Source organism: Polypterus senegalus, chromosome 15, assembly GCF_016835505.1.
Source record: "Polypterus senegalus isolate Bchr_013 chromosome 15, ASM1683550v1, whole genome shotgun sequence".
In the NCBI taxonomy this organism is placed as follows: domain Eukaryota; kingdom Metazoa; phylum Chordata; class Cladistia; order Polypteriformes; family Polypteridae; genus Polypterus; species Polypterus senegalus.
In genome coordinates this window covers 18,475,496-18,488,933 of record NC_053168.1, presented here as the reverse complement: position 1 = coordinate 18,488,933, position 13,438 = coordinate 18,475,496, and the positions used below count along the sequence as shown (strand labels likewise).

The window sequence follows — 13,438 nt, the reverse complement described above, 5'->3', positions numbered from 1 at the left end:
TCTCTTCCTTCCTTAGCAATTATGTGTCGTGCTTGCATGGTCTTAATGAATTATATATATAGGTAAATCACTGCAATGACGGAAATTACATCCACAAACACATGTATCTGGGCTCCGACTGACGCTACTAACGCTCTCGGTTGTTTGTTTACAATCGCAAGCGGATACATGTGACCGCATCTGTTTCGTAACGCAAGATGTTGATCGCAAATCAAAACAAAAAATTTCATTTTAAACTTCCCGATAATTTATTATAAATTTTATTAATAAAATCAACAACTAAAACACTTTTTGAATAAATTCTTTATTTAATTTAAAGTACCGCATGCAAAGTTACTTCTTCATCTGAAAGATGGCTCTGTGGTTTCGTCATTATTTACTTCCGTATTCATCGGCAAAACCGGCATTGCGCTGGAAATCTTGAATCTGAAATGATACTCGTTGTATAAACCGACCCCCAAACTCCAAGCCAAAAATCTAGGACAAAATTCTTGGCTTATATAACGGGGTCTACGGTAACTAAATAGTGAATGAGGTATATTTTAAGCTATGCCCATTTAGCACAGGGGAAAAAAAAATGCAGTCTAGAATTTACCAAGAAAATAAATGTGTAGTAACCGTGGTCATTAAAGAAGAAAGTGCTGTTTACTTTCTGCACTTGGCAAGCTGGTTGTCCATCTCTATATTTGCATGCTACTATGTACTATACGATGACATATTACAACTACTAATAAAGATCTGTTAATGGTGAGCAGTGGAAAGGAAAACATATTAACAATAATGTAGTGCGGCGTGGTGTCAGCATGTGTGGTTTGTAAGGGTTGAAGCTCCTTTTATGGCTTGTGGTTCTGACAAGGATTACGAATCAGTTAGTAAGATGTGAGAAGGTGAGAATAGTGACGTAAAAGAGCAGGCACGGGGCAGGCAGGTTGAAGGCAGACTTGTTGTATTACTTTGGAAGTGTCCAATGGGCAGCAGCAGAGAACAGGTCTGGGCATTCAGCACCTGTGGACTCGTCCAGAAATGTGGCTCCTGTGTGGCTTACGGAGTCATCACAGTATCAAGTCAGGTTCCATACAGTCTGTCTACTTTTTTACCTTTGCAGATGTAGCAATATTTGAATACAGGTGGCCTCAATATTTTTAATTACACCTCATTGTTTTAGGCATTATGTGTCCAACCAGCAGCCACATAAGACAAAGAATAATTGTAGGATACAGTGTGTTGGCGGTTTAAAGCAGGGATTTGAAACAAAAATTAGAATTATGAGTTATTTTCTATTTTCTTTAATGAGAAGGTGTTAGCACTAAGGAACAGTCAGGAATCTCAAGGTTTTAAAAGGAAGGGAGAGAATCTGATGCAAAATGTTATTTAAGAGAACCAGAAAAGCATTTAGAAAAACTGCTTCAAGTATACTTGTGGGATTAACCATTGAAAAGAACGAAACGGCTGATCACTGAAGTAAACTGCAAAAACAGATCTTCAATCTTCACCAGTTTGCACAGTGTGTCTGGAGTAACTTGATACCAAAATTAGTGCAGGTAAAACAATCAACTGTACTTTTACAATCGAAGGTCAGCTTTTGACTTTGAATAAGACCTTTTTAAAATTAATTTGAATAATATTTGAATAGCAGTATTTGATCTGACAACCCTTGTTGCTACATACATACATACAATATTCACTGTCAATTCTCTCAGGACAATGTTAAAATACAGTGGGATGCAAAAGTTTGGGCAACCTTGTTAATAGTCATTATTTTCCTGTATACATTGTTGGTTGTTACGATAAAAAATGTCAGTTAAATATATCATATATGAGACACACACAGTGATATTTGAGAAGTGAAATGAAGTTTATTGGATTTACAGAAAGTGTGCAATAATTGTTCAAACAAAATCAGGCAGGTGCATAAATTTGGGCACCGTTGTCATTTTATTGATTCCAAAACTTTTAGAACTAATTATTGGAACTCAAACTGGCTTGGTAAGCTCAGTGACCCCTGACCTACATACACAGGTGAATCCTAGAATGAGAAAGAGTATTTAAGGGGGTCAATTGTAAGTTTCCCTCCTCCTTTAATTTTCTCTGAAGAGTAGCAACATGGGAGTCACAAAACAACTCTCAAATGACCTGAAGACAAAGATTGTTCACCATCATGGTTTAGGGGAAGGATACAGAAAGCTGTCCCAGAGATTGAAGCTGTCTGTTTCCACAGTTAGGAACATATTGAGGAAATGGAAGACCACAGGCTCAGTTCAAGTTAAGGCTCAAAGTGGCAGACCAAGAAAGATTTCCGGATAGACAGAAGCGAATGGTGAGAACAGTCAGAGTCAACCCACAGACCAGCACCAAAGACCTACAACATCATCTTGCAGCAGAAGGAGTCACTGTGCATCGTTCAACCATTCGGCGCACTTTACACAAGGAGATGCTGTATGTGAGAGTGATGCAGAGGAAGCCTTTTCTCCCCACAGCACAAACAGAGCCGCTTGAGGTATGCTCAAGCACATTTGGACAAGCCAGCTTCATTTTGGAATAAGGTGCTGTGGACTGATGAAACTAAAATTGAGTTATTTGGGCATAACAAGGGGCGTTATGCATGGAGGAAAAAGAACACAGCATTCCAAGAAAAACACCTGCTACCTACAGTAAAATATGGTGGTGGTTCCATCATGCTGTGGGGCTGTGTGGCCAGTGCAGGGACTGGGAACCTTGTCAAAGTTGAGGGACACATGGATTCCACTCAGTATCAGCAGATTCTGGAGACCAATGTCCAGGAATCAGTGACAAAGCTGAAGCTGCGCCGGGGCTGGATCTTTCAACAAGACAACGACTCGAAACACTGCTCAAAATCCACTAAGGCATTCATGCAGAGGAACAAGTACAACGTTCTGGAATGGCCATCTCTGTCCCCAGACCTGAATATAATTGAAAATCTGTGTTGTGAGTTAAAGAGAGCTGTCCATGCTCGGAAGCCATCAAACCTGAATGAACTAGAGATGTTTTGTAAAGAGGAATGGTCCAAAATACCTTCAACCACAATCCAGACTCTCATTGGAACCTACAGGAAGCGTTTAGAGGCTGTAATTTCTGCAAAAGGCGGATCTACTAAATATTGATTTCATTTCTTTTTTGTGGTGCCCAAATTTATGCACCTGCCTGATTTTGTTTGAACAATTATTGCACACTTTCTGTAAATCCAATAAACTTCATTTCACTTCTCAAATATCACTGTGTGTGTCTCCTATATGATATATTTAACTGACATTTTTTATTGTAACAACCAACGATTTATACAGGAAAATAATGACTATTAACAAGGTTGCCCAAACGTTTGCATCCCACTGTAGTTCTAGGCTACCTCACCCTCAAGCATCCTATACATTCTGTAAAGTTTGTAAAATAGTCATGTAGACTGTGAGTGCCTGAATGTTGCATACATTGTAAGCTAACCAAAGGCTAGGTCTATGAGGATTATCGATATGCCTGTGATGACGTTAACCATGAGATGGAGGCAGGTACTAATGAGAGTTTCTGCAATCCCAATAATGCTGCAGAATCTAGTAATGCAGGCTTCAGGCCTAAGTAGAATCCATAAGAATTTTAACTATAGGCACAAGAAATAATCCCACCCTGGACAGGATTTCCTCCAGCACAAAGAAGGGCACTCACACGCACACCAATACCTATCAATTATCACATCTACTTAATCAGTTCAAAGTCATGGGGGCAGGAGCCTATTGTGGTTACATTAGGCACAACGTAGTGTGAGCAGCAAACTTACACATAGACTGGTACTTAATCTTATGGTGCTATATTAAAAAAGGCATGTTGTTAGGAGAAGAAAAATAGCCAGGTATTACTGACTTTTTTCAAAAGTTTTCTATTTTTAAGTCAAAATGATCCTGGAATGCTAAAGGTGATCTTTAATCTACCATTGATGGAATGCCAGTCAAATTCAGTAGGAACCAAAGTCCCTACAGCAGAGTAACACTGTATTATCAGTCTAGGCCTAGCAAGAACAACCATATTTGAATTTCATGATTATTTTTACATAATGTTTCTGTAAAATACAACATAACAAGCAATTAGACACAAAGTTCAGAACAATTTGAAAGGTTCTGAAACCACAACAGGACTAACTATATATTTATATTAAGAGTTTCCATTTTTTCTTCACGCTTTTTACTGTAATGGAAAGACTTAGGGATGATCTCATGTTAAGTACCTTACTGTGCATGGTAGTTACATCTTGCTGAAGTGTTGGTACAAAGCATTAGGCTATTTAGAGAAAACAGCCTATGCTAACAGCTACAGCACATCGTACCGGACAACAAAAAAAAAATTAAATACAATATTTTTTTTAAATACTGGGCACCTTGTTTTTTAAACAGGAAGCCTAATTTTAAACAAATAGCCCAAAATGAAATGAACAGATAAGAAAGCTCATGGTGAGTATTTTATTATAGAGGACTAAAAATGAAATATTCATGCGTCTGTCTAATTTCCAATCTCATACCAAGTTGTTAGCATTCATATTTATGATGCCTTAAGGTCTTTGTTCACAGATTATAGTACATGCTTCATTATTTTCGGCTCATTACACAATTAGGTATCAATTCTCATTAAAATTACATTTACAATGGATATAATACTTAGTACAATGCACAGAAATAATTAACTACAATCGTAACATATAATCTACATTTAAATGATTCGCTAATATAAACGCACAAGGATGCCTTCATGAACATACCACTGCCCCGGAGGAAAACAATAAGCTAAATGAAAACTATGTAAGCAGCTTTTTGTTCAGCTCAATTTCTTAATGCTTTAATTTATATACAGTTTATGTATATACAGTATACATATTAATATGTTGTATATGTTTTTTTATGTTTACAACCTCCTTTGCTGTGTACACTAATAGACTCTTTAATGCAAAATCATGGTTGGGCAACCATCGATACATCCATTTTCCTAATCCACTTATCCAGGGCAGGATGCCGGGGCAAACGTAGCCAATCCCATAAGCATCATTTGCAAATAAGGAACAATGCCAGGACAGGGTGCAGTTGTTAGAAAAACCACACTTTAAATTGCATGACTAACTTTAGCTAATTGACTGTTTTTGAATTAACATACTATACTGTACATTAATATGGCCTTGAAATCAAGTGACTAAAAAAAAACCCAGTAATCCTTTAATAATTTTGTTACGAGATTTTCACTTTTTTCTTTACTTTCTAGTTTTTCAGAAAAAAATGACAGTATTTTTTTTTTTATTTGCCAACATTCACTTTATATTATAAATAATGCATGCAGGAAACTTGCACTAACATCTAAATCTATAGGCCCTGCAAAAGCAGGCCTGTAAGCAAAATGAAACACTTACTTCCCCAGACAGGAATGTCCTTACTTTCAGCCTTCATCACAATGGAGGCCATGGTCATAGTGACAGGAATGGCATCAAAATATGAGGAATGTGGTGCAAGAGTCAAGATTGAAGCCTCTGTAGGTAAAGCCTGCTGTCCTTTCACTGTGATCCAATGGAAGCCACCCGCAAACCACATTGTCCGCATTATTACTTTCAGCAGAATATCCAAGACTCTACAAAGCAAAAAGGGGTGGAGTTATACACAATCAGATAATTGTTTACGGAATATTACATATAACTCAAATATTGAATTCTCTAAATATTTAAACAATGGCATTTAAAGCAGCTGGACGTAAAAAATTGAACAATATACTGTATATTTAAAGATACTGATTGAAAAAAAGATTGAATGCACAACATTATAATGGCTGGTAGTGAGCAGAGGTGCTTCCAAACTAATCCTTTATTTCCGGATAATAGATAAGTGAAATAAAAAATATTGATAACAATGGTGTAGATCTTATAAAGTAATTAATGAAATATATCAGAATAACTCACATTACCCATTTTACCTTATCAGTAGAACAAAATGTCTGTTGTAACAAATTGCTACAGTGAAAGTGGCAGACTGCAAACTGCTTACTAAAATAGCATTCTAACAATGGCTAACAGTCATAATCAACCAATCACCATACTCCAGTTTTTGAGCACTTAAAAAGTTTATTGGTTGCATTACTTTCCATCATCACATTCATCAACAACAACCCATTCATCAGGACTATAATACATTTTTTGTCTTCAAGTATATTTAACAGTAAATAATTCATTTCACTAATTTAATTCCAACCCACTACACATGCCTTGAATTTTAATTAAAGAACTCCATCAGCTATAGACCACTTGTTACTTCTTTTGAGGAAGTCTTCAAAAATTGCTGATATGCCTCAGCTAAAAAAAATTAACCCATCAAAAAAACTGTATATACAAGAAGTCATAAAAGAAAATAGATTCCTACTACTCAAAAATGAAAATGTGTGAGTGGCTGTTACTTATACTCCATATTTTACTCCTATACTTTCACATAAATCAAGAAAAAATAAAAGGTGTACACTAGAGCAGGGGTCCCCAACTCCAGTTATGGAGGACCACAGTGGCTGCTGGTTTTCATTGTAAATCTTTTCCTAATTAGGGACCCGATTTTGCTGCTAAATAACTTATTTTGAATTAATTTTAATTGACTTGCTCTGGGAGACTCAGACCTCTTTAATGTTTCTTTTTCTTTAATTAGCTGTCAAACAATAATGAGATACAAAATGAGCCAAAACATGACCAACAAACTATGTCCATCATTCAAATCTGAAAATAAAGCAAGATGAAGGTCTCAGGATTTTTGATTTGTTTAGGTCCCCAAAACACCTCAACAGTGCTATTAGAAAAGAGAAAATCAACAATTTTAGAAATTATACTATTGCACTATGAAAGCAGCAACAAGTCATGGAATTAAAGAACTGGTTTAATTAACAACAAGACTCTGTGCCTAATTAAGCAACAGGTTGGTCTTCTGTTGGCTCACTCACTTCACAATTTATTTCTGTTTGGGTTCCATTTAAGGAAGGAAATGCAGTAATTCAGAGGAATGATAAAAATTCAGGGGAACAAATCTTTAAAAAAAAACAAGTCAATTAAAATTAATTTAAAAGAAATTAATCAGAAGCAAAAACAGGTCACTAATTAAAAGGGTTAAAATGAAAACCTGTTGCCACTGTGATCCTCCAGAATTGGAGTTGGGGACCCTTGCTCTAGAGCATTATCTACAAATGACTAGTAAGAAAACCTAATCTTAGTCTCTTTTCACTCAGAATTGGAAGTGGATGTGGCCTCTTTGGTTCTTTTGTTTCATCACAAAGTATTACACATTTCTCCAAATAAGAAAAAGTCAAGAATTAATATGACTCATCTCAAGCACCATTACAAGGGATGAATAGATGCATATTGCAAAAAGGTCAAAGGCTAATGGCTTACTGTGGTGCCAAATTAAGTCAAACCAGTCCAGTAATACTTACCGGAGAATGATGCAGGAGCCATGTAGACTTAAGAAAACTCAAGTAGTACAAAAAGGCATGCTTATTAAACTAAGAAGGAATACCCAGAAGGAGTAATGCAAGGTATAATACAAAGGTTAATAAAAAAAAACAGTAAGTTAACCAGTTGACCCACAAATCTATCTAAAAATTATTTAAATCTCTGTTTACCATCTACTGCATACTTTCCCACCTAAAGCCAATGTCACATTACATGACTTCTAGTCTGAGTGATGACACCCACAGTTACTGATCTCGTTGCCAGCATATGTCAATTTAGATGACTGAGAATGTCAGATTATGTAACAGTGTGATGAATTTCCAGCACAGTTTTACATTTCCAAAGTATTACGAGCTCACCCCTTTTTCTGACAGACAGTAATGTGCTGCCTGATGGTGCCAGTGCTTGTGAAAAGGGTTAAGTAGTATGGCAAGTTCAGCTGCAATCTCTGGCCTTTTTTTCCATTCTATCTCTTAGTACATAAAAAAGACATCAGAGAGGCATTTTTACTCTTGTGTTTCCAAGGTCCAAAACACCCATAGCTCCTTATTCCTTGAGAGCGTTCATTGGTTGTCAGCTTCATGCACAAAGAGACTGCCGCTTTGATGTAAGACACAAATTGAGTTGCTGGGTGCTCATCTTTTCTAATATCCAGCAGGGGATCACAAATAATAGAAAGAATCCTCCTGCTGCCCTCAGGTGGACAAAGAAAATCTAGTCTAATAGTTGTTCTAGCTTACCTTTCGGGTACACGTACTCCCCTTTGAAAATTATTTCCATGGTTCTCAGTTGTACTCGTGTCACTAACATGTACTTTCAGAATGATCACATAACATAAATTCATTTTTTTTTTTAGGATCCTTCTGTGGTGCTTTCAGTCAGTCCCTACCTAACTCCTATACAGCATTTGAGGATTACCATTTTGTTTTTCCTACCTGTTCAAAAATTTTTGACAAAACACTGTTTTACAGAGATGAAAGCCGCAATTCTAAATGTGATGTCAAAAACTATCAGAAAAATCAACATTTTGCAAAATGCCACTAAAAATTTCAAAGGAAATAATGCTTTTTGCACTTGCTGTATATCATTTTTCTCCACTTAATGCAAATCAACATATTATAAAGAACTTTTTAAATCACATACAACATTACAACTTCTAAAACATTCTTTCTTTACATGTGGCTGTAAAACAGTTAATCACATTTAACTTTACGCTATATCGCCTCTTCTACAGTGAACACCATCTCTATTCATTTTTGCATGACCATAGAGCATACATGTTTATTTTCACTTATTTGTACAGCTGGAATGCGGATAGTTACATTACACTGTCAAGGCTCACAGTGTAGGTCTTGCTCAATCAAGATTTTCTATTGGCAGCCACTAACTACATCATATGGCTGACCTAATGTATAAAACAGTCAAATTTTCAGATTGAAAGGTACAGAATATTGTAGAATGCAAAGTTGTTTTATTGTATCACAGTACTGTAGTTGTTTTACTAAAGTAACAATCTAATGTAATCTCTAATTTGTAATGAAAACATAAAGCAATATCTTCAGAAACTGCCACTTAACAGAATCTGTGGGGTTAGGACCTGACCACGAAAGGAGCCTAAGCACAGGGTGGAAGAGGGAGGTGCTTCTTCTATGCAAAAATCTATTGGCCTGGGTGGCTACCAGCAAGTTCTTCTTAAGCGTCCTGGTTTGGTTCAGCTCACAGATTTGAGAGAAGTGAGGCAGATTGTTGCCTTTGACCCCCCAGTGGGGTGTTAGGTGCGACTATACACTAAGGTAAGTGCAACATAACAAGAGTATGGGAGGCAAGCACATATTGTATCTCTCTCATGCTATCATGCAATATAGTAACTAAGGTGGAACATTTCTTGAGTCTTCTTGTGCAGGAGTAGGTGAGATGGGATAAGAGTACAGAAGCAGCAGATCTCACTCTTTCTTGTGTCACAGTATGCTATAGTGAGTGTTGCAGTGGGAGAAAAGTGTGCCTCTCTATCATATTTGTTTTATGCAAGGAAAAACATGCTGTTGCATTTTCATTTTTGCATTCCTTTCCTTCTGTAAGTCCTGTGGCCAGCCAAAAAAGTTGGATTCACATAAATTTAATTTGCCTATGTTGATGTTCTATTGTATTGTTCTTGCAGAGGCAAACATCCGTGCCCACAGACTAGCATAACTGAAGGAAAAACAGAGAAATGCACACTTCATGCTGCATACCTAATTTTCCCAGTTGTGCACTGTGGGGCTGCTGGATTTTTGTGCAGAGGAAACCCTGACAACATTGCTTGTGATTGGTCTAATATAATATTTTGACTGCCGGCAGAGGCCAAACACCAAAACAGATAAAGTCACTGTAATTCTGTCATGCATATAAAGTCAGGGTCTGTGAGTCTACACATTCTAGAGTGAAACAATTCCCTATATTAAATTATGAATTACAGTGATAAATGAGTGGTATATCAACACTAATATTACATAGATGTCTCTGCCTAGAGTAAGGATTTGTCAACAAACAACTAACACCTCATTATCTTCACAAACAAGAAACTCGGGTAGCTCTCTAGTCATCATAATTGGATGTCCCATCTTGCATCTCCCATTAAAAATATCTTCTCTCTTTAGTAGCTTGGTAGTCCTTGACCACTTTACAAATCTGGATATAAATTCAATGATGATGGATTATGCAGACCACATATGAAGTTGGTCAGAAACGGATAGCAATTACATTTAATATATGTGAAAATTTTACATTTACTTATTTAGCTGATGCCTTTATCAACGGTAACTTACAACATTTATGATACAATTGGTCACATTATTTTTGCTTTTTCCAATTGGAGCATGGGCAGGTCAAGTGACTTGCTCAGGGTCACACAGTGTCAGTAGTGGGATCGATCTGAACCCACAACCTCAGGGTTTGAAGTCCAAAGCCTTAACCGCTACTCCACACTACCTGCCTATGTCCTGCCTGCAAATGTCTTTTCTATCCACTTACAGAAGGCCACTTTGAAAAGGTCCAAGGACTGAATATATCTCATAGGAATGTAGTTTGAAACCCCTGATCTACAGCAATTTACACCAAATCAATATACATAAAATCTATTTCAGTGATTAACAGTAAAGTACAAAATTACCACAGTATTTTAAATAAGAGCATAGGGAGCTTAGTGCCACTGTTAATGAGAAGGCCACGAATAAACTAGCTGCCTTATAAAACCAGTATTTGATTAATAGTTTATACAGCCAAAACAACCGTTTTTTTTTTTTTCAATTAGACAGAAGATGGTGGGCAGTCTGAGCAATCCAAAGATGTTTTCTGAAGATATGTGTTAAGAGAGACTGGTCACATTTCCCAAGGATTGCATAGTTAATGTACATTCCTCAAGTGATAGCACATGAGGTATAAAAACCCATCCCAGACTAGCTAAAGTGAAGTGTAAAGTCAGCTACATTTGCAACAAAATTCTGTGAGCAGTGAGCTAAAGACACAAGAAAAAAGCTTTCCCTGGATTAAACTTTTATCAATATTAAGAATACTGCAATTTTCAATGAGTATTAAAATTGAATGTTACTGATTCATTGTGAAAACACTACACTGTTTCATTGCTACTGCCATGTACATCATCGGTGAACACACATATAGCCCTCATAATCTTTAAATATAACTGAAAGAAAACATGCATCTCAGTTCTTTACTTGGGCCACCCTAGTATAGCATGAAATGCTCTTTTAAGTTAGAGCATATTATTTTGGATGAGATTATAGAAAACCAATCAACAATAATCATCAAACTTGGTAAATATCATCAGTGCACCTCTAAATTTAATATTTCAAGAATATGAATATGGGATTGTCAGGAATGTGTCATTCAGAATGAACTTGGCCTTGATTGACTCACCGTTCTTTTTTTATTTCATTGCTGACTTGCTCATTAAAGGAAAAAAAAAAAAACTTGGTTCTGAAGTCAATGCAATACTTCACAGCCACTACTGCAGTTTAAATGAATCATTTTCTCTTCAATTGATGCCAAGTCAATTTTTCCAGATTAATATGCCTAATATGAATAGCCACTACTACTGTGACAGACCAGACAGCTAAAGGGGTACCTTTTCAATATGGGAAGAAATCAGCCTGTACATAATAGGAGGGAGAATGCACAGTATAGTAAATGAAAAGTGCTACTAAAGTGAAAAGGAGAGAATTCAAACAGATTGGTATGAAAGAAGTAGGCAAGAGAAAAGCAACCCATTAGTGTCACTAGAAAGGCTATAAGAAATAACACAGAGAAACACTGGTGCACATGTGCAGACAAGAGCAACACAGAAGAACAGAGAGGAAAAACACAGAGAGACTCCTTAAAGTGTAGAGTGGCGCTTTGAACCAACCAGTGTGTCTGACCAGCAAGTCAGAGATTCTGCATTTTATTTAATGCATGTATTGTTCCATTTTTGATAAGATCTTACTTTAATGTCAGACATGCAATAACAAAACAAAGGCCTTTAGTGGAGCTAATTAATTTTTTTAATGTTACAGATAAAACACTGTTAGGACTATAAATTTGTGTTTAATATTTGGTAGCACTAATTAGCAGTTTCAGAGTATATACAATGTAGCCCCTTAATAATGATTTGTCCTGATGTTTGTTTTTTAATGTGTGTCAGTGTTACATGGCATGAAGAACACCAACTGTTCTTTGCACTTTTAGGTTTCACATTTTTAATCATTTTTTTCTGATATTTTATTTCTTTGTATGACGCATATCAAGTCAACTCATACACAATGCACAAAAGAACTGATGCAGACTCTCTGTGGACTTTTTTGCAGGAACTAATCTTCAACAGTTAGGACAGAAGGACATGCAATTCAATGTTGTACTTCAAGACGTTTATAACAGTGAAACAGAAAGCCATAAGCAAATTAATGTTAGCTTTATACTAGGATTTTCATATTATTACACAGCTTGCCAGTAAAGAACCAGCAAAAAAAAGCTGTCTGACAAACCAAAAGTAATCCATTGTTTCTCCAACAAAATATCCACTTGGCACTGCTTTGTAGTCAATGTTACCAGTCAGACATTCTGAAGAACAAAAAGAGGGGGGCTTTTTTGTTTAAACCATGTCATGCATACGGTCCAGAGGGTCCGTAGTTGCCTAAAGTAAGTAGTACCACCCTGGGACAAGAGGGGGGTGCTAATGGACTTGTCGCTGTTTTCCCCTCACAGACTCAAGAAACCCACCCATCGGAGGGCAACAAAGCCAGGGAGGCACTGCCTTTTCCAGTCTGCCCAGTATAAAAGCAGAATGCTCCTGGAAAGTGTCATCTCATTTCAGTGCTGACCTTGCTAATTTGAATCAAGACCAGAGCTTGTTGCCAAGCGCTTCCCAAAGGGAAACTGTACCTCACCAACAGTGCACTCAAGCGCATCCTTTTGGTTTGTTTTCTTGATATATATATATTTTTTTTGATCAGATTTAACAGGGTTTTACCCAGATTGGCACCCCAAGCATTTGGCTTTTGTCCTGCCTCTTCATTCACTCTGCTACAATTGGAATTACATTAATTGTTTATATTTAGAAATACTGTTTCCCAGGGTGGCGGTAGGATGTTTCAGTATGATGTTTCTGCTGTCAGCTGCACCACTGATATATTTGTTTTGTCTCACTGTTAAAAGTTTTATAGAATTTCTGTACAAACAAATTCAACTACTTGATAAACGTCTCCTGATTGATAAACCTATAATGTTAGCACTGACATTCTTTTGCTAAATTGCAACACCAACCACAAGCTTACTCATTGTACGTAAATCTGGCTTGCTCAGGTAACCTTTAAACTTTTTCCAAGTGTATAGCCTTGATTTTTATCCTTGCTGAATACTGTATTTATCAAAACTTGTGCTAACTTCCATATTAGTCAAGATTTCAAATTGTGCTTTCTTTACACTAAATTATTGCATAGTATTAAA

The 13,438-nt window shown here is 36.6% G+C and overlaps 1 protein-coding gene across 1 annotated transcript in view; it reads right to left on the bottom strand.

Annotated features, from left to right (window-relative positions):
- The window catches only part of LOC120516105 (lysophosphatidylcholine acyltransferase 1), a 167,036-nt gene that overhangs the window by 59,450 nt on the left and 94,148 nt on the right, over positions 1-13,438 (bottom strand). Inside the window, exon 3 of the mRNA XM_039737568.1 lies at positions 5,399-5,613. Coding sequence (XP_039593502.1) covers positions 5,399-5,613 — 215 coding nt within the window. The remainder of the gene's footprint in view (positions 1-5,398; positions 5,614-13,438) is intronic.